Here is a 14,790-nt window from a genome sequence, read left to right on the forward strand (position 1 = left end):
TCTCTCTCTGTCATGTGTATGTGTATGCTTGAACTCAAAGCCTGGTTGCCGTCCCTTAGCTTTTTTGCTCAAGGCTGGTCTTCTACCACTTGAGTCAGCTTTTTGCTGGTTAATTGGAGATGTGTATCACAGACTTTCCTGCCCAGGCTGGCTTCGAACTTCAATCCTCATGTCTGAGCCTTCTGAATAGCTAGGATGACAGGTGTGATCTACGGGTGTCCAGTGGCTCCATCATGACACGGGTGCTGAGGTTTCAATTTCTTTTCTTATTTTTTTTTGGTCGGTGTGGGGCCTGAACTCTGGGCCTGGGCACTGTCCCTCAAGCTCTTCAGCTCAAGGCTAGTGCTCTACCACTTGAGCCACAGCGCCACTTCTGGCTTTTTCTGCTTATGTGGTGCTGAGGAATTGAAGCCAGGATCTCATGCATGCAAGGCAAACACTCTACCACTGAGCTGTGAGGTTTCACTTCTGAAAGCTTAGGGTCACAGACATTCAGACCACAGACAGTACCCTCATGACCAAAAGGCTGGAGGACTCTGGGAGTTGACTTAGCTTTTTTTTTTTTTTTTTTTGCCGGTCATGGGGCCTGAACTCTGGGCCTGGGCGCTGTCCCTCAGCTCTTCAGCTCAAGGCTAGTGCTTTACCACTGGAGCCACAGCGCCACTTCCGGCTTTTTCTGCTTATGTGGTGCTGAGGAATCGAACCCAGGGCCTCATGCTTGCAAGGCATGCACTCTACCGCTGAGCTACCTTCCCAGCCCCGTTGACTTACCTTTGTGACGAAAATCCCTGCCTTCCATGGCTATGAAGCAAGGGAGGGGATTCCTGTATCCCTTTAAGATGGCTCCATTGGACCTTCTCCTTGCAGGACTCCCTGGTCTGGAAATGACCCAACTGAAAGCTGTGCTCAGAGCCTGGTGGAAGCTCTGGAGCTGGGTTGAAGAGCTGACCCCCGGGTTCATGCCCCACCTGCGGCTTCATCACCGGGTAAGCTCAGCCTCTCCTCCCAGTGGAGACAGCTAAGTCAACCTAGTCCCCTTCCTAAGCTCAAGAAGATGCTGAAGGAGGCCCAAGGTGCCCTGCCAGAAGTAGGCCATACAGGTGGAAGGTGGAGGGTGGAGGGAGGGGAGCTGACAGAGAAGCCTCAAGTCTCAGGGAATTCCTCAAACCCTCCCCTGAGATGGTGCCACCCGCCAACTTCAGGCAAAGTGATCTGTGTGCCCTTGGTGGCAGATATCCAGCTAAATGGTGGGGCACCTCTAGGCCCCTCCTCTTTCCTGCCTTCCTTGAGAGCCTGGAGGTTCCCTTGCATCCCAGCAGGGTCCTAGGACCAGAGAGATTGTATCCCAAGCTATGGAGAACACCAGGTCCCCCGAGACGGCCCTGTGGTGCCCCCAAGTTCTGTTCCAGAGTCGGCTTTGCTCTCTTCTAGGACCGGAGCGGTGCTGGTGCGGGTGACTGAGGCGAGGGCTGCGATGCGCAGGGACGCCCAGCGTGGACTCCCGCAGGATGGCCCAGGTCTGGGGGTCTGGTCCCCGCTTCAAAAAGGGGGCTTCCTCCCTTGCCCGGGAGGAAGCCCCGGCCTGTCTGCGAATTCCCGTCTGGGTCCACCAGAGGGCGCCCGGGCCGTAGGCTGGGCCGCAGGCGGCGCCGCGCTGGGGTCTGCCGCGCGCGTGGCGGCTTCTAGGTCCGCGCTAGGGCCGTGGAGTCGGGATGCGGGCACCGCAGATTCCAGGGGAGAACCCTTGGGGTGCAGGACCCCACGCTCGATCCGCTCCAGGCTATCACTCCAACCGTCTTCCCGCCTTCGGGATCAGGCCTGAAGCTGCGGGAGCCGGTGTCAGGCGCTCGTTCCCCCGGGCTCCCGCGGAGGAGCGGACCTCAGCATCTAGGACCCCGGTGGGGAGCCCGAACCCAACTCTGCAAGGGCACTACCTCGGCGTCGGCCCCGCCCAGCCGCAATCAGACCCCGCCCACAGAGCAAGACCACGCCCACACAACAACGCCCTGGCTGGCCCCGCCCCTCGGAGACCACGCCCACCAGCTCCCGCTCCTCCCGCTGTGGGGAGCGGGTGCGGGGGAGGAAGGGGGCCGCCGCCGCCACCGCTGAGCGCCGGCCATGCGCGTCGCCCCGGCCGCCCCCTGGCACCGGTTGCTCCAGCTGCTGTTCCTGCTGGGACCACCAGGGCTGAAGGCTTCAGGGGTGGCGGAGCCGCCTCTGCCCACCGTGGTCCTTGCCATCTTGGCCCGCAATGCCGAGCACTCGCTGCCCCACTACCTGGGCGCGCTGGAGCGGCTGGACTACCCCCGGGCCAGACTGGCCCTCTGGTGAGAGGCGGGTGTGGGCACCCCCTGGGCCCCGAGCCCCCGGCGCGGGGAGGGGCCTCCCCCTGGGTGGCCCCAGGCCCAGACAGAACTCCTGGCGCCCCGGGAGCCTGGACAGACCTCAGAGCAGTTGCACCCACCCGTACTTCCCACCTGGGCCTCCTCTGGGTGCAAGTTGGGCCCAGCCCTGCTTGTGACGACCCTCCGAGCCCCAGCCACACCCCCGTGGGACCTATGTTCTCTTGAACTTGGGTTGCAGCCGAGAGGGATCCCCAGGGTCCCCTGGAGATCAACGTGGCAGAGATCTGCCAGATTGGAGGTCCGGGTAGCAGGTGGGGTCCTGTGGGCCCAGGGCTCTGTGCTGTGCAGGGAGTCAGGCCGGCTCCCTGTGGGGACCTGCGGCCAAGGGCAATGACCCGCTCCCTCCCCGGACCTCCCTCTAGGGTCCCTGCAGGACATGAAACCAAAGGCCACAACTCCTTTGACTATAAAACCCAGAACAAGGATGAGTGCCAAGCTGAGACTGGGGACAAACTACCCCTCATAGCACAACAAACTTGGGCTTGGGTGGAGCCGAGGCTTGGGGAGGCCGCCCAGCCCACAATCACCACAGTTTGGGAGTTAGTTCCCACCCCTGTAGGACTTGACACGTAGTTAGTCTTCACTTCTAGGCAATTGGCTTAAAGGGGCAGCATCACCTAAAACCTAGGCTCTTGGTTCAGCCCCCCACCTCCATCATGAGAGCCCCCTCCCCCGGAGAGGGTAGATTGCTGCATGATAACAGAGCTTGGGTTCATCCATGTTCAGAGCATGGTTTGGTGTTCATTACAACTTAGGATAAAGAAAAGCAGCAGATCTTTTGTCTGATCCTGATTCTGAAAAGCAAAGGGCCTGGATTACACTTAGTCCCACAGCAAGAAAGGAAGGTAAGTAACTAGGGAATGTGGCAGGTGAGATGAATATGAAGTCCAGGTTTTCATCTTTCACAATGCCATCATCTTTAGTCTCCACTTGAACCTAGACAGGATGCTTAATAAAGTTACACAGGAGCCAGACCCTGGTGGCTCATGCCTGTAACCCTACCTACTCAGGAGGCTGACATTTGAGGGTCAAGGTTCAAGACCAGTCCGGGCAGGCAAGTCTGGGAGACTCTTATCTCCAGAAAACCAGAAGTAGTGCTGTAGCTCAAGTGGTACAGTGCTGTCCTTGAACTGAAGAGCTCAGGGACAGTGCTCAGGGCCAGAGTTTAAGCCCCACGACTGACAAAAAATAAATAACAATAAAGTTACCAAGGAAGGAAATAAACAGGAAAAGTTAGGAATTGTCTGATTCAATACTAGTTGGAACCTAGCATCCCTCCACTGTATACCCCCCACCCCCTTATATGCCACTGCTCCCAGGGGAGGTTGTTCGTGTTTGGGGATCACGATCACCATACTGTTCAGTCTTGCTGTGGCTGTATCCCCTCTTTCCTCCTGTGTCCCCAGGTGTGCCACTGACCACAACATTGACAACACGACGGGGATGCTGCAGGAGTGGCTGGCAGCTGTGGGCGATGACTATGCAGCTGTGGTCTGGAGGCCAGAGGGAGAGGCCAGGTGGTAACCTGAGGGCAAGGGTACTGGGGAAGATGGAGAACAGTGCGGGGGTCCCAGCCTCCGGGCAGGGAGGGCCATGTCCTTATGTCCCTGCCATGTAGAGAGGGAGGCACTAACGCCATGGGAACTGCTCATTTCTTTCCCACCTCAGGTTCTACCCAGATGAAGAGGGTCCTAAGCATTGGACCAGAGAAAGGCACCAGTTTCTCATGGAGTTGAAGCAGGAGGCCTTGACCTTTGCCAGAGACTGGGGGGCTGACTACATCCTGGTAAGGAAGTCTGGCTTTTGAAAGGTGGTGGCATCCATCTGCCCTTCACAAAGTCTTGGTGTGGCTGAACTACCATGGTTGGTGGCTGGATCTTTCAGAGCCTAGATCAGGTGCTGAACTTGAATATCTATGTTTGAGCCCAATCTAGGTATTAAGCCTGGATCCCAGAGATAGATCCTAGGGGATACACTAAATCAAGATTCCTAGGCTAGTGCTTGGAATATAAACTGAGCCTAGATCCCCAGACTAGGACTCAGAGTAGGTTTTTGGATCCATTTTCTAAGCCAGCTCTCTTAGATCAGCTACTCAGGCCTGATCTCTAATCTCAGCATCCCAGACTAGATCCTTAGAAGAAATAGATCTACTTGGGGTATCGTTTAGGCCTCCTGAAGTATACCTGGAGGGACTCTAGGGGGATTTTACTCAGTGAACTCCTGGGGGTAGAGCCTACAGCCCTGAGTGGGGCGAGGACCTGTGACACCCCCTTCCTCAAAGTTTGCAGACACGGACAACATTCTGACTAACAACCAGACACTGCGGTTTCTGATGGAGCAGGGGCTACCCGTGGTGGCCCCCATGCTGGACTCCCAGACCTACTATTCCAACTTCTGGTGTGGCATCACCCCTCAGGTGAGGCCTCTGGAGGCTTGAGGGCCCAGGAGGAAGGGCCTGAAGGGGTCTTTGGGCTTTGGTGCAGGTGGCCCTGGGCCCAAAGCTTCCCTGTTCCCCAGGGCTACTACCGCCGCACAGCCGAGTACTTCCCCACCAAGAACCGCCAGCGCCGAGGCTGTTTCCGCGTTCCCATGGTCCACTCCACCTTCTTGGTGTCCCTGCGAGATAAAGGAACAGCTCAGCTGGCCTTCTATCCACCTCATCCCAATTACAGTTGGCCCTTCGATGACATCATTGTCTTCGCCTATTCCTGTGAGGCCGCTGGTGAGGACCAGCTCTCCTTGAGAATAATTCATCCTTAGAAGCCCCTGGGTCTTTGCACCTGCCAACCCCTCTGCTTAACAAGCCCTTTTCCACTCTGCATTTCATCTGGTCAACTCCTGCTTGTCAGTTCCCCTTTGTGTCATAGCTTTGTGTGTGTGTGTGTGTGTGTGTGTGTGAAGCTTGTACTCAGGTCCTGGGCACTGTCCCTGAGCCTCTTTGTGCTCTATCACTTGAGCCACAGCTCCACTTCTGGTTTTTGAGTGGCTAATTGGAGATAAGAGTCTCACAGGGATTTTTCTGCCTGGGCTGGCTTCAAACCGTGATCCTCAGATCTCAGCTTCTGGAAGTGCTAGGATTACAGGTGTTAGCCACTGGCACCCAGCTTATAGCCGTGTGTGTGTGTGTGTGTGTCTGTGTGTGTCTGTGTGTGTGTGTGAGAGAGAGAGAGAGAGAGAGAGTCAGTTGTAGGGCTTGAACTCTGGGCCTGGGCGCTGTCCCTGAGCTCTTCAGCTCAAGGCTAGTGTTCTACCACTTGAGCCACAGTTCCACTTCTGGTTTTTGAGTGGTTAATTAGGGATCAGAGTCTCATGGGGACTTACCATGAGTCTCACAGACTTTCCTGTCTGGGCTGGCTGGCTTTGAACCATAATCCTGACATCTCAGCCTCCTGATTAGCTAGGATTACATGCGTGTGCCACCAGCACCTGGCTACAGCCTTTCTTAAATCCACTGCTGGTAGGTTAGATGCTGTTCCCATTGTGCCACTTGTATGTGAGGGAGCACTCAACATGTAATGGGTGCTGGGGAGACCAGTGAGGGGAGAGCAGGGAATCCCTGTCCTCCTGGAGCCTCCAGTCCTGTCAGAGGATCTCACAATCAATACCAACCACAGTGTGGCGGAAAGTTTCTTGACTGTAGGTATCTGGGAACTTAGACCAGATATGATCTGGTCAGGGAAGGCATGCTGGGGAAACTTTTGGGCTGAGATCTAAAGTATGGGCAGGCACTAAAACAGGAAACAGCCAGACACTGGTGGCTCACACCTGTAATCCCTGTAATCCAAGCTACTTAGGAGGCTGAGATCTGAAGATCACAGTTCAAAGCCAGACAGCTCAGACAGGAAAGTCTGTGAGATGCCAATTAACCACTGAAAAGCCAGGAGTAGACCTGTGGCTCAAATGGTAGAGTGTTAACCTTGACCAAAAAAAAGCTCAGGGGTGGCACTTAGGCCCTGAGTTCAAGCCCAGGACCATCAGAGAGATGGAGGGAGAGAGAGAGAGAGAGAGAGAGAGAGAGAGAAAACCTTGCTCTGCTACCCTGGCTTCAGTAGCAAATTGGTCGGTGGTCAGTGGTTTGAAGGCATTCTGTGACCAGTGGTTTTGTCCTCAGCACACAGCTTTTGCACCAGGGCTCTCAGGAAGGAAGAAAAGATTTGTTGAGGGAACAAACTGTCTTGGGAGAACTGCAGGAGAAAGGCTCCTTAGATTCTGGGCAAGCCACTCTTACTTGCATGGGGAAGCTGAGGCCAGGAGGACTCATGGTTTGGGTCACTGGCAGTTCTAGGCCTAGGCGCCTCTGCTGGGTTCTGAGAGCCATGTCTGACCTAGCCTCTCTGCAGGGGTCTCAGTGCATGTGTGCAATGAGCACCGATTCGGGTACATGAACGTGGCAGTGCAACCACACCAGGGGCTGGAGGACGAGAAGGTCAACTTTGTCCACCTGATCTTGGAAGCGCTAGGTGAGAGCCGGGAGCCTGTCTGATGGCCCCCTACTCCCCTCCGAGCTCTTCTCCCAGGCCAGACATAAGTGTGCTTGGGGTGCCAGCCTTGCCCCTAACTCTTGCCTTGATGCTAAGCCAGCCCCTTTCCCTGTGGGACCTCAGTCTCCCCATCTGTGTGATGGGGACAGGTGGACTCCTTGTGTCCGGTGTTTAGGTGAGGAGAGTGGGAACAGGCAGGGGGCTGGGACCCAGGGTGGACAACAGGAGCCTGCAGACGTCTGATTGGGAGGTGCCTCCCTTTGCAGTGTCTGGGCCCCCCATGCAGGCCTCAGCGCATGTGTCTCAGCCCCCGAAGAGGCCCAGCAAGCTGGGCTTTGATGAGGTAAGGCCCCAGCTTGGGGATGCGGTAGGACGGATGGGTCTCTGCCTTCCCTGTCGTGCACTCACCTGTGTGTTTCCCACAGGTCTTCGTCATTGGCCTGGCCCGCAGGCCCCAACGGCGGGCTCGCATGCTGAGCTCCCTCTGGGAGATGGAGATCTCCGGGCGTGTGGTGGACGCTGTGGATGGCCGGTGAGGCTTCTGGGAATGGAGAGCCTGGGGAGACAGTGGATTCCATCTCTGAGCTCCTAGTTCCGGGATCTAAGAAGTATCCACATAGGACCTGGGTGCTGCTGGCTCAGGCAATTCTGGGATAGACTGACATAGGACATTGACGCCCTTCCTCAGCCTGTTGCGGGGGTGGGAGGGGTGGGGAGGGCAGTGTAGAGCTTAAGACCCCAGGGTTGGGTCCCAGCACCGTGCTTACCATCACTACTGGTCAGTCACCCCCATCTCTGAACCCTATTGTATAAGTGGTACATAACCAGTGTCTCTCTCCTACAGTTCCCAGTGAAAGATCCAGCCAGGACCCATCAGCTCCAAAGCACTAGGCGTCTCAGGATGGTTCTTCTCTGTGCTGGACTTAGGACCCTGATGGGTAGTGCTGGGCTCAGGCAGCTGTGTTCCCCAGGGCACTCCAGGGGCATGTGGCCCATCTACCTTCTGGGGTTCCCTTCAAAAGCCTCTGACTCCGCCCCCTCACCTCCCTGTGCCAGTCCTGGGGCTTGAAATTAGGGCCTGAGTATTGTCCCTGAGCTTTTTTGCCAGTCCTGGGGCTTGAACTCAGGGTCTGGGCGCTGTCTCTGAGCTTCTTTTGCTCAAGGTTAGCACTCTACCACTTGAGCCACAGCACCACTCTGGCTTTTTCTGTTTATATGGTACTAAGGGTTTCATGCATGCTAGGTAAGCACTCTATCACTGAGTCACATTACCAGCCCCCACTTCTGAGTTTTTGATTGCTAAGTGTAAGAGTCTCATGGACTTTCTTGGCCAGCCTGGCTTTGAACTAAGATCCTTAGATCTCAGCCTCCTGAGTAGCTGGGATTATAGGTGTGAGCCACGGGCACCAGCTCTCCCAGCTCTTAGGACTTGAGGATGTCTACTCTTTGCTCAGTGTCTGCCCAGGAAGTCTTTAGCATATTGCCCACATTCCTCCTGAGGTACTTCCCCCTCAGGAGGAGCCGCTGGTGTAAACAGAGACATGTGAGGCTTCCCCAAAGTTGGCGCCAGGTTCTCCAGGAAAGTTGCTGACAGCTCAGGGCACAGAAAGGAGGCACAGTACTTCAGCCTCCTTCAAACCAGACTCCAGAGTGACTGTCCCCAGGGGCCCAGGGGAGGCCCCTCTGCAGAACCTGTTAACCAGGTGTGTTTTGCAGGCTGCTCAACAGAAGCATCCTCAGGACCCTGGGTGTAGACCTGCTCCCGGGCTACCAGGACCCCTACTCAGGCCGCACGCTGACCAAGGGCGAGATCGGCTGTTTCCTCAGCCACTACTCCATCTGGGAGGAGGTGAGCATGCCTGCGCTCCGGGCCGCACCCTTCTGGGACAGCAGGGGACAGCTTGCCCTAGTCATGGCATGCCTCACAGACACACACTCAGCAGCGATGCACCGCCTCTGTCCAACGCTGTGTGGACATCACCGAGCACTGCCCTTATCCTGGCATCTCTGCTGAGTACCCGCCTTGTACTTGGAGGTGTTCTGTTCTGAGGACCCAGGAGGGGGCACTCTCTCTCCTCCTGTAAGAGGAACACATTGCTGCAGGGCTCAGGGATCAGAGCAGGGCACAGAAGTCAAGAGAAGTCAAGAGCTCGCATTGGAGGCAAGGGGGATAGACAGGTGTGGGCTGCTCTCCTCTTCCTCTTGCCCTTGTAGACGCTCTACCACTTGAGCTATGTGTTCATCCTCTTCTTGCATTGGTTATTGGTTGTTCTCTTTTCTTTTTTGCCAGTCCCAGGGCTTGAACCCAGAGTCTGGGCCCTGTCCCTGAGCCTGAGCTCAAGGCTAGTGCTCTACCATTTGAGCCACAGTGCACTTCCAGCTTTTTCTGAGTAATTTATTATATATAAGAGTCTCACAGACTGTCTTGCCTGGGCCGGCTTTGAAAGGTGATCCTCAGATCTCAGCCTCCTGGGTAGCTAGGATTATAGGCGTGAGCCACCAGCACCTGACTTGTTATTGGTTATTCTTGAGGTAGAGACTTGCTTTATGCTGGGCTGGTCTGGACTGTATGTCATTATGCTTCCCTTAGAACCAGAACACACTTGTGCGACCACCCCAGCAATTGGTTCAGATGGAGACTCAGGAACCTTCATGCCTGTGCTGCCCTTAAACTCTAACCTCTGTTTTTGCTTTACTCTCGAAAGCTTTTCTTTTTTTTTTTTTTTTTGCCAGTCCTAGAGCTTGAACTCAGGGCCTGGGCACTGTCCCTGAGCTTCTTTTGCTCAAGACTAGCACTCTATCCTACCACTTGAGCTACAGCACCACTTCCAACTTTTTCTGCTTGCATGATACTTAGGAATCGAACCCAAGGCTTCATTCATGCAAGGCAACCAGTCTACCACTGAGCCACCTCCCCAGCCTGGAATCTTGCTTTTTCCTTGACTGGTGTTCTACCAGTTAAGCCACATCTTCACCTGGCTTTAAATTTGTGTGTGTGTGCTGGTACTAGGGCTTGAACTTAGGGCCTGGATGCTGTCCCTGAACTTTCTCACTCAAGGCTAATGCTCTATCATTTGAGCCCCAGATTCACTTCTGGCTTTTTGCTAGCTAATTGTAAATAAGAGTCTCATGAACTTTTCTGTCCAGACTAGCTTTGTACCTCAGTCCTCAGATCTTAGCCTTCTGAATAGCTAGGATTATAGGTCTGAGCCTCCTGCACTGACTTTGAGTCTCTTTTTCTTTTCCTTTCCCCATTTCCCTATTCTCTTTCTTTTTCTCTTATTGATATGAGTCTTGCTTACAAGGTCTTGCTATGTAGCCCTCAAACTTGTGTTCTTTCAGTGTCAGCTTCCTGAGTGCTGGGATTACAGTCATGAGCCACCATATCTGTCTCTCTGTTTTTATTTTATTTTCTAACAAAAATATATGGGTATGTATAAGCTTAAGTTTGTATTTGTCTTTTTTAAAAAATTCTGTAAATATTGAGGGACGATGAGTAAGTTTGCCATTTACTGAGCTGATTTCACGTTCTTTTCACATTTTCCAAAGTTACTTGAAGAAATCTTCCCCCCGCCCCCCTTTTTCTTTTTGTTATATTGTGAAGCTCTTCAGCTCAAGGCTAGTGCTCTACCACTTGGTGCTACAGTTCTACTTCTGGTTTTCTGAGGGTTAATCGGAGATAAGAGTCTTATGGACTTTCCTGTCCAGGCTGGCTTTGAACCATGATCCTCAGAGCTCAGCCTTTTGAGTAGCTGGGATTACAGGTGTCAGCCACCAGTGCCTGGCACTGAGATGTGAGGGCCCAGACCAGTTTCCATAAGGAAGCTCAGGAGGTTGACTTGACAGACTGGGCCCTGGAGCCGAGCAATTGCAGGTTGAAACCCTGGACCTGCCACTTCCGGCTATAAGCTATGGGCACGCATTCTCCCTTTCTGGTGTCCACTTGCTTTCCTTCCTGCCTTGTGAGCCCCTGGGAGATGAGCAGGACCCTGTGGGATGTGTCAGTGCTCAGTGAACCCAGCAAGGGTGGTAACTGCCATGAGGATCTCTGAAAGTTAGACTAGGGTCCCGGGGGCCTTCGATGCCAGGGCAAGGCTGATGGCAGTCCCCAGCCAGGGGCGCCCAGCGGACTTGGGAGTGGCTGCACGGTACTGCCAGGGCTCTGCATGCGGCAGGTAGCTGAGGGCTGCACAGATGATTGGCTTCAGGCAGGTGGGAAGGGGAAAGCTTGCCTCTGTAGTCCCCTCCCATCTCCTTGTACCACAGGTGGTGGCCAGAGGCCTGGCCCAGGTCCTGGTATTTGAAGATGATGTGCACTTTAAAAGCAACTTCCGGGGGAGGCTGGTGCGGCTGATGGAGGACGTGGCGACCCACAAACTCCCATGGGACCTGATGTAGGTGGCCTGTGCCCCTAGGGACAAGGGTGGCTGCTGGTGTCCACTGCCTCCTGCTTGGGTTTCTGGCCAGCCCTTCCCACAGAGTCTGACCCTGTCACAGGGGGCTGTGAGGAGGGGGCCTAGGGTACCCCAGGTCTGATAAAGTGACCTGGGGCTCTTGGTGTCACCCACAGCTACCTGGGCCGGAAGCAGGTGAACCCTGAGGAGGAGTTGGCTGTGGAGGGGTTCCCTGGCCTGGTGGTGGCTGGGTACTCCTACTGGACACTGGCGTATGCCCTGAGTCTGGCCGGGGCCCGCAAGCTGCTGGCCTCCCAGCCTCTGCACCGCATGCTGCCTGTGGATGAGTTTCTGCCCATCATGTCTGACCAGCACCCCAAGTGAGGCTTGGAATGGGGGAGGCTTCTCACTGGGTGGCAGAGATTAGTGAGGTCCACTCAGACACAGGTGTGAACGCTGTGCTGTCCTGTGTGTGTAGGGGGAGGGTGTTTGTCTTGGTAGTATTAGGGTTTGAATTCAGGGCCTCTTTCCTTTTTTGGGGGGGACAGTTTTGGGGTTTGAACTCTGGGCCTGGTTGTTGTTCTTGAACTCTTTTGCCGAAGGCTAGCACTCTACCACTTGAGCCACAGCACCACTTTTGGCTTTTTCTGTGATTAATTGGAGATAAGCATCTCATAGACTTTCTTGCCCAGATTGGCTTTGAACTGTGATCCTTAGATCTCAGCCTCCTGAGTAGGATGACAGGCATGTGCTACCAGTGTTCAGCTGGGGCCTCTTACTTTTTAACAAGACACTTTACTGTTTAAGCCATGCTCCTGGCCCTTTTGATCTTAATTATTTTTCAAATAAGATCTTACTTACTTACTTAAATTATGTATTTATTGGCCAGGCCAGCCTGTAAGCTTTTTGGTTGTTATTGTTGTTGTTGTTGGTTGTGTGGCTTGAACTGTGGACTGGGCGCTGTCCCTCAGCTCTTCAGCTTAAGGCTAGCGCTCTACCACTTGAGCCACAGTGCCACTTCCTGCCTTTTCTGCTTCTGTGGTGCTGAGGAATGGAACCCAGGGCCTCATGCATACAAGGCAAGCACTCTACCACTGAGCCACCTTCCCAGCCAGCCTGTAATCTTGATCCTATTTATTGTCACCTACTCTGCTAGGATGACAATCATGTAGTACTATGCCCAGCTTGAGATTGAGAAAGGATCTTGCAAACTTTTTTTTGCTGCGTTGGCCTCCGGCTTAGAACCTTCTGATCTCTACTTCTCGTGTAGCTGGTATTGCAGGCATGAGCCACTGCTCCTGGTCCTCTCCAGGTTTTAGTGAAATGATGACTTTGGTTTGAGCCTCAGTTTCTCTATCTGGAAAATGGGGATATTAGAAGTCCCATTTCTCAGGTTGCTGTGAGTGTTGGGGGATGGGGAGGCAGGGCTCTGCCAGGGCTGGGTGGGGACAGGAAGAAGAGTCTCCTCTGCACACATCAGTGTCTTCCCGCCTCACAGTGAGCAGTACAAGGCACACTTCTGGCCTCGGGACCTGCAGGCCTTCTCTGCCCAGCCCCTGCTTGCCGCCCCCACCCACTACGCGGGGGACAGCGAATGGCTCAGCGACACAGAGACATCCTCCCCCTGGGATGATGACAGCGGCCGCATCATCAGCTGGACTGGCTCCCAGAAGTCCCTGCGTGGCCCCAGCCTGGACCTGGCTGGCAGCAATGGGCACAGCCTTCACCCCAATCCCCGGGACGAGCTCTAGGTGAGGCCAGGAAGAGCCCCCAGTCCTGCCCTCTGGGCTTCCTCTCCTCTCCTCAGACAAGATGGTCTGGCTCCGTTTCCTTCTTCTTAGCCATCTTGTCTCTGTCGGTGTCCAGCTTTATCTTTGTCTCTGTGTCTTTGGTTGTCTCTCTGTCTCTCTGTAGCTCTTTCCCTCTGCCTGTATCTGGCTCCATCTCTCCCTATATGCTGGCATTTGTCTCTCTTTGATTGTTTCACACTCTCACTCTTTGTTTCTCTCTCCCTGCCTTTCTTGGCCCAGGTCTGAGCAAGAGTGCCTGGAGCAGAGGGAGACATTACTGGCAGGAGTCACCAGGAGCCAGCACACACCTCGCTGTCAGCTTAAGTTTGGCCACTCTGCCCTCCATTCAAGATGGAGCCCAGCCAGCTGCCAGTGGCACAGACCTTTAATCCTAGCTACTCAGGAAGCTGGGTCCTAGAAGACTGGGCAGAAAAGTCTGGGAGATTCCACCAGCAATGAACTATCAAAAGGCCAAGCTGAAGTCATGGCTCGGGTGGTAGAGCAGCAAGTGAGAAAGCCACATAGTGAAAGTGTGGGCCTCAATGCAGGCCTTGGACCTCGGCTTCCAGGGTGAAGCTGGATTGACCCCAGAGTCTATGTTCCCCGAGAATTCAGCTCCTGGACCCTTCTGTCCCTGTCTACCTCCTCCTCAGTCTCCTCCCTGGCTCTATACCTGGACCTCACCAACACCCTCTTGGTTGATGGGAAGAACAGGGAAGTGGACACTGCAGGCCTGGTGCTTAGTATATAGTAGGCCCTCAATAAAAGCCTGCTGTATTTGCACTTTATACTTCTTTACTCATGGCTGAATCGCTTTGCATCTTTCCTGGCCTGGGTTGGAACGGGGGACAGTGTTGGACAGCCAGGGGAGGAGGATCAACCGGCCCAGCATCGCCTCCTGCTGGCTGTCTTGGAGAGGAGCCACTCCTCTTGGGCAGTCTTGTCTCCTTTGGTAGATTTGGGAAGACTTTACGTCTTGAGCTGAGTAGCTATCAAATAACTGGGCAACAAGTGATCGCCTGGTGGAGCTGACATGGTTATCACCAGCCTCACCTTGCTGGTTAGGTTGAGCCCTTGCCAGCTAAGAGCTGTCAATGAGACCCCTGTCCCCCGCCCCACTTCATGCCTGCCGAAGGCCCAGCCGACAAGAGGCGGGCGAGGAGCAGTGGTGCCTCTAGAGGCGCAGCTAGGACTTTGTGGACCAGCGCGCCCCCTGCTGGTCAGTGATGGCAATGGAAGTGGAAAGGAGGGTGATGCACAGGATCCTGGGGCCAGGGAGGCAGTCACAGCTCCAAGGTTTTGGGCTGTTCTGGCCCTTCTTCCTTCCTCTAGCTGTCTAGACCAGGCTTCCAGACCCCACAGCTATCTGGGGTCTGGAGGGGTGAGGAGGACATGGCTCCTTGCCCTTGGCAGCCCTAGCCTCCTTCAGGGCAGGGACCCCGGTCCTGGCATCTCCCCCGCTGTGTGAGCACCCCAGTTCTGGTAGAACCCCACAGGTGCCCTCTGAGGTTGGACCATCCCTGAGCTCTGACCTAGGGGTGAGGGCCAGCACCTGCCGTGACTGTGGGAAGGACTTTGGGCCGTTAGTCCTGGAGGGCTGTGACCTTGGGCCAGTCACTTCTTCAAGTGCCCCTGTCTTCCTTCAGTGGATCGACTGAGCTCCTGCTCGGTGCCAAGATAGGGTGTGGGGTCACCGCCGAGATTAAACTGGCAAGGACTG

General features: G+C 54.8%; 1 protein-coding gene across 2 annotated transcripts; it reads left to right on the plus strand.

The window, feature by feature from the left end:
• The first annotated feature begins 2,118 nt into the window (after positions 1-2,118).
• On the plus strand, positions 2,119-13,868 carry Cercam (cerebral endothelial cell adhesion molecule). Of its 2 annotated transcripts, none has more exons than XM_042681121.1 (13): positions 2,119-2,327; positions 3,812-3,922; positions 4,074-4,191; positions 4,687-4,821; positions 4,923-5,127; positions 6,746-6,865; positions 7,153-7,229; positions 7,312-7,418; positions 8,603-8,735; positions 11,153-11,280; positions 11,457-11,660; positions 12,779-13,031; positions 13,311-13,868. In XM_042681121.1, the coding sequence occupies exons 1-12, from the start codon at positions 2,119-2,121 to the stop codon at positions 13,029-13,031; spliced, it is 1,800 nt and encodes a 599-aa protein (XP_042537055.1). In that variant the 3' UTR covers positions 13,311-13,868. The 2 variants fall into 2 exon arrangements, with proteins under 2 accessions (XP_042537055.1, XP_042537056.1); XM_042681122.1 differs by lacking the exon at positions 2,119-2,327 and adding an exon at positions 3,167-3,250 and having other exon boundaries at positions 3,812-3,925.
• The last annotated feature ends 922 nt before the right edge of the window (positions 13,869-14,790 follow it).

The sequence above is a fragment of the Dipodomys spectabilis genome, unplaced genomic scaffold, assembly GCF_019054845.1.
Source record: "Dipodomys spectabilis isolate Male_0828 unplaced genomic scaffold, ASM1905484v1 ptg000067l, whole genome shotgun sequence".
In the NCBI taxonomy this organism is placed as follows: Eukaryota; Metazoa; Chordata; class Mammalia; order Rodentia; family Heteromyidae; genus Dipodomys; species Dipodomys spectabilis.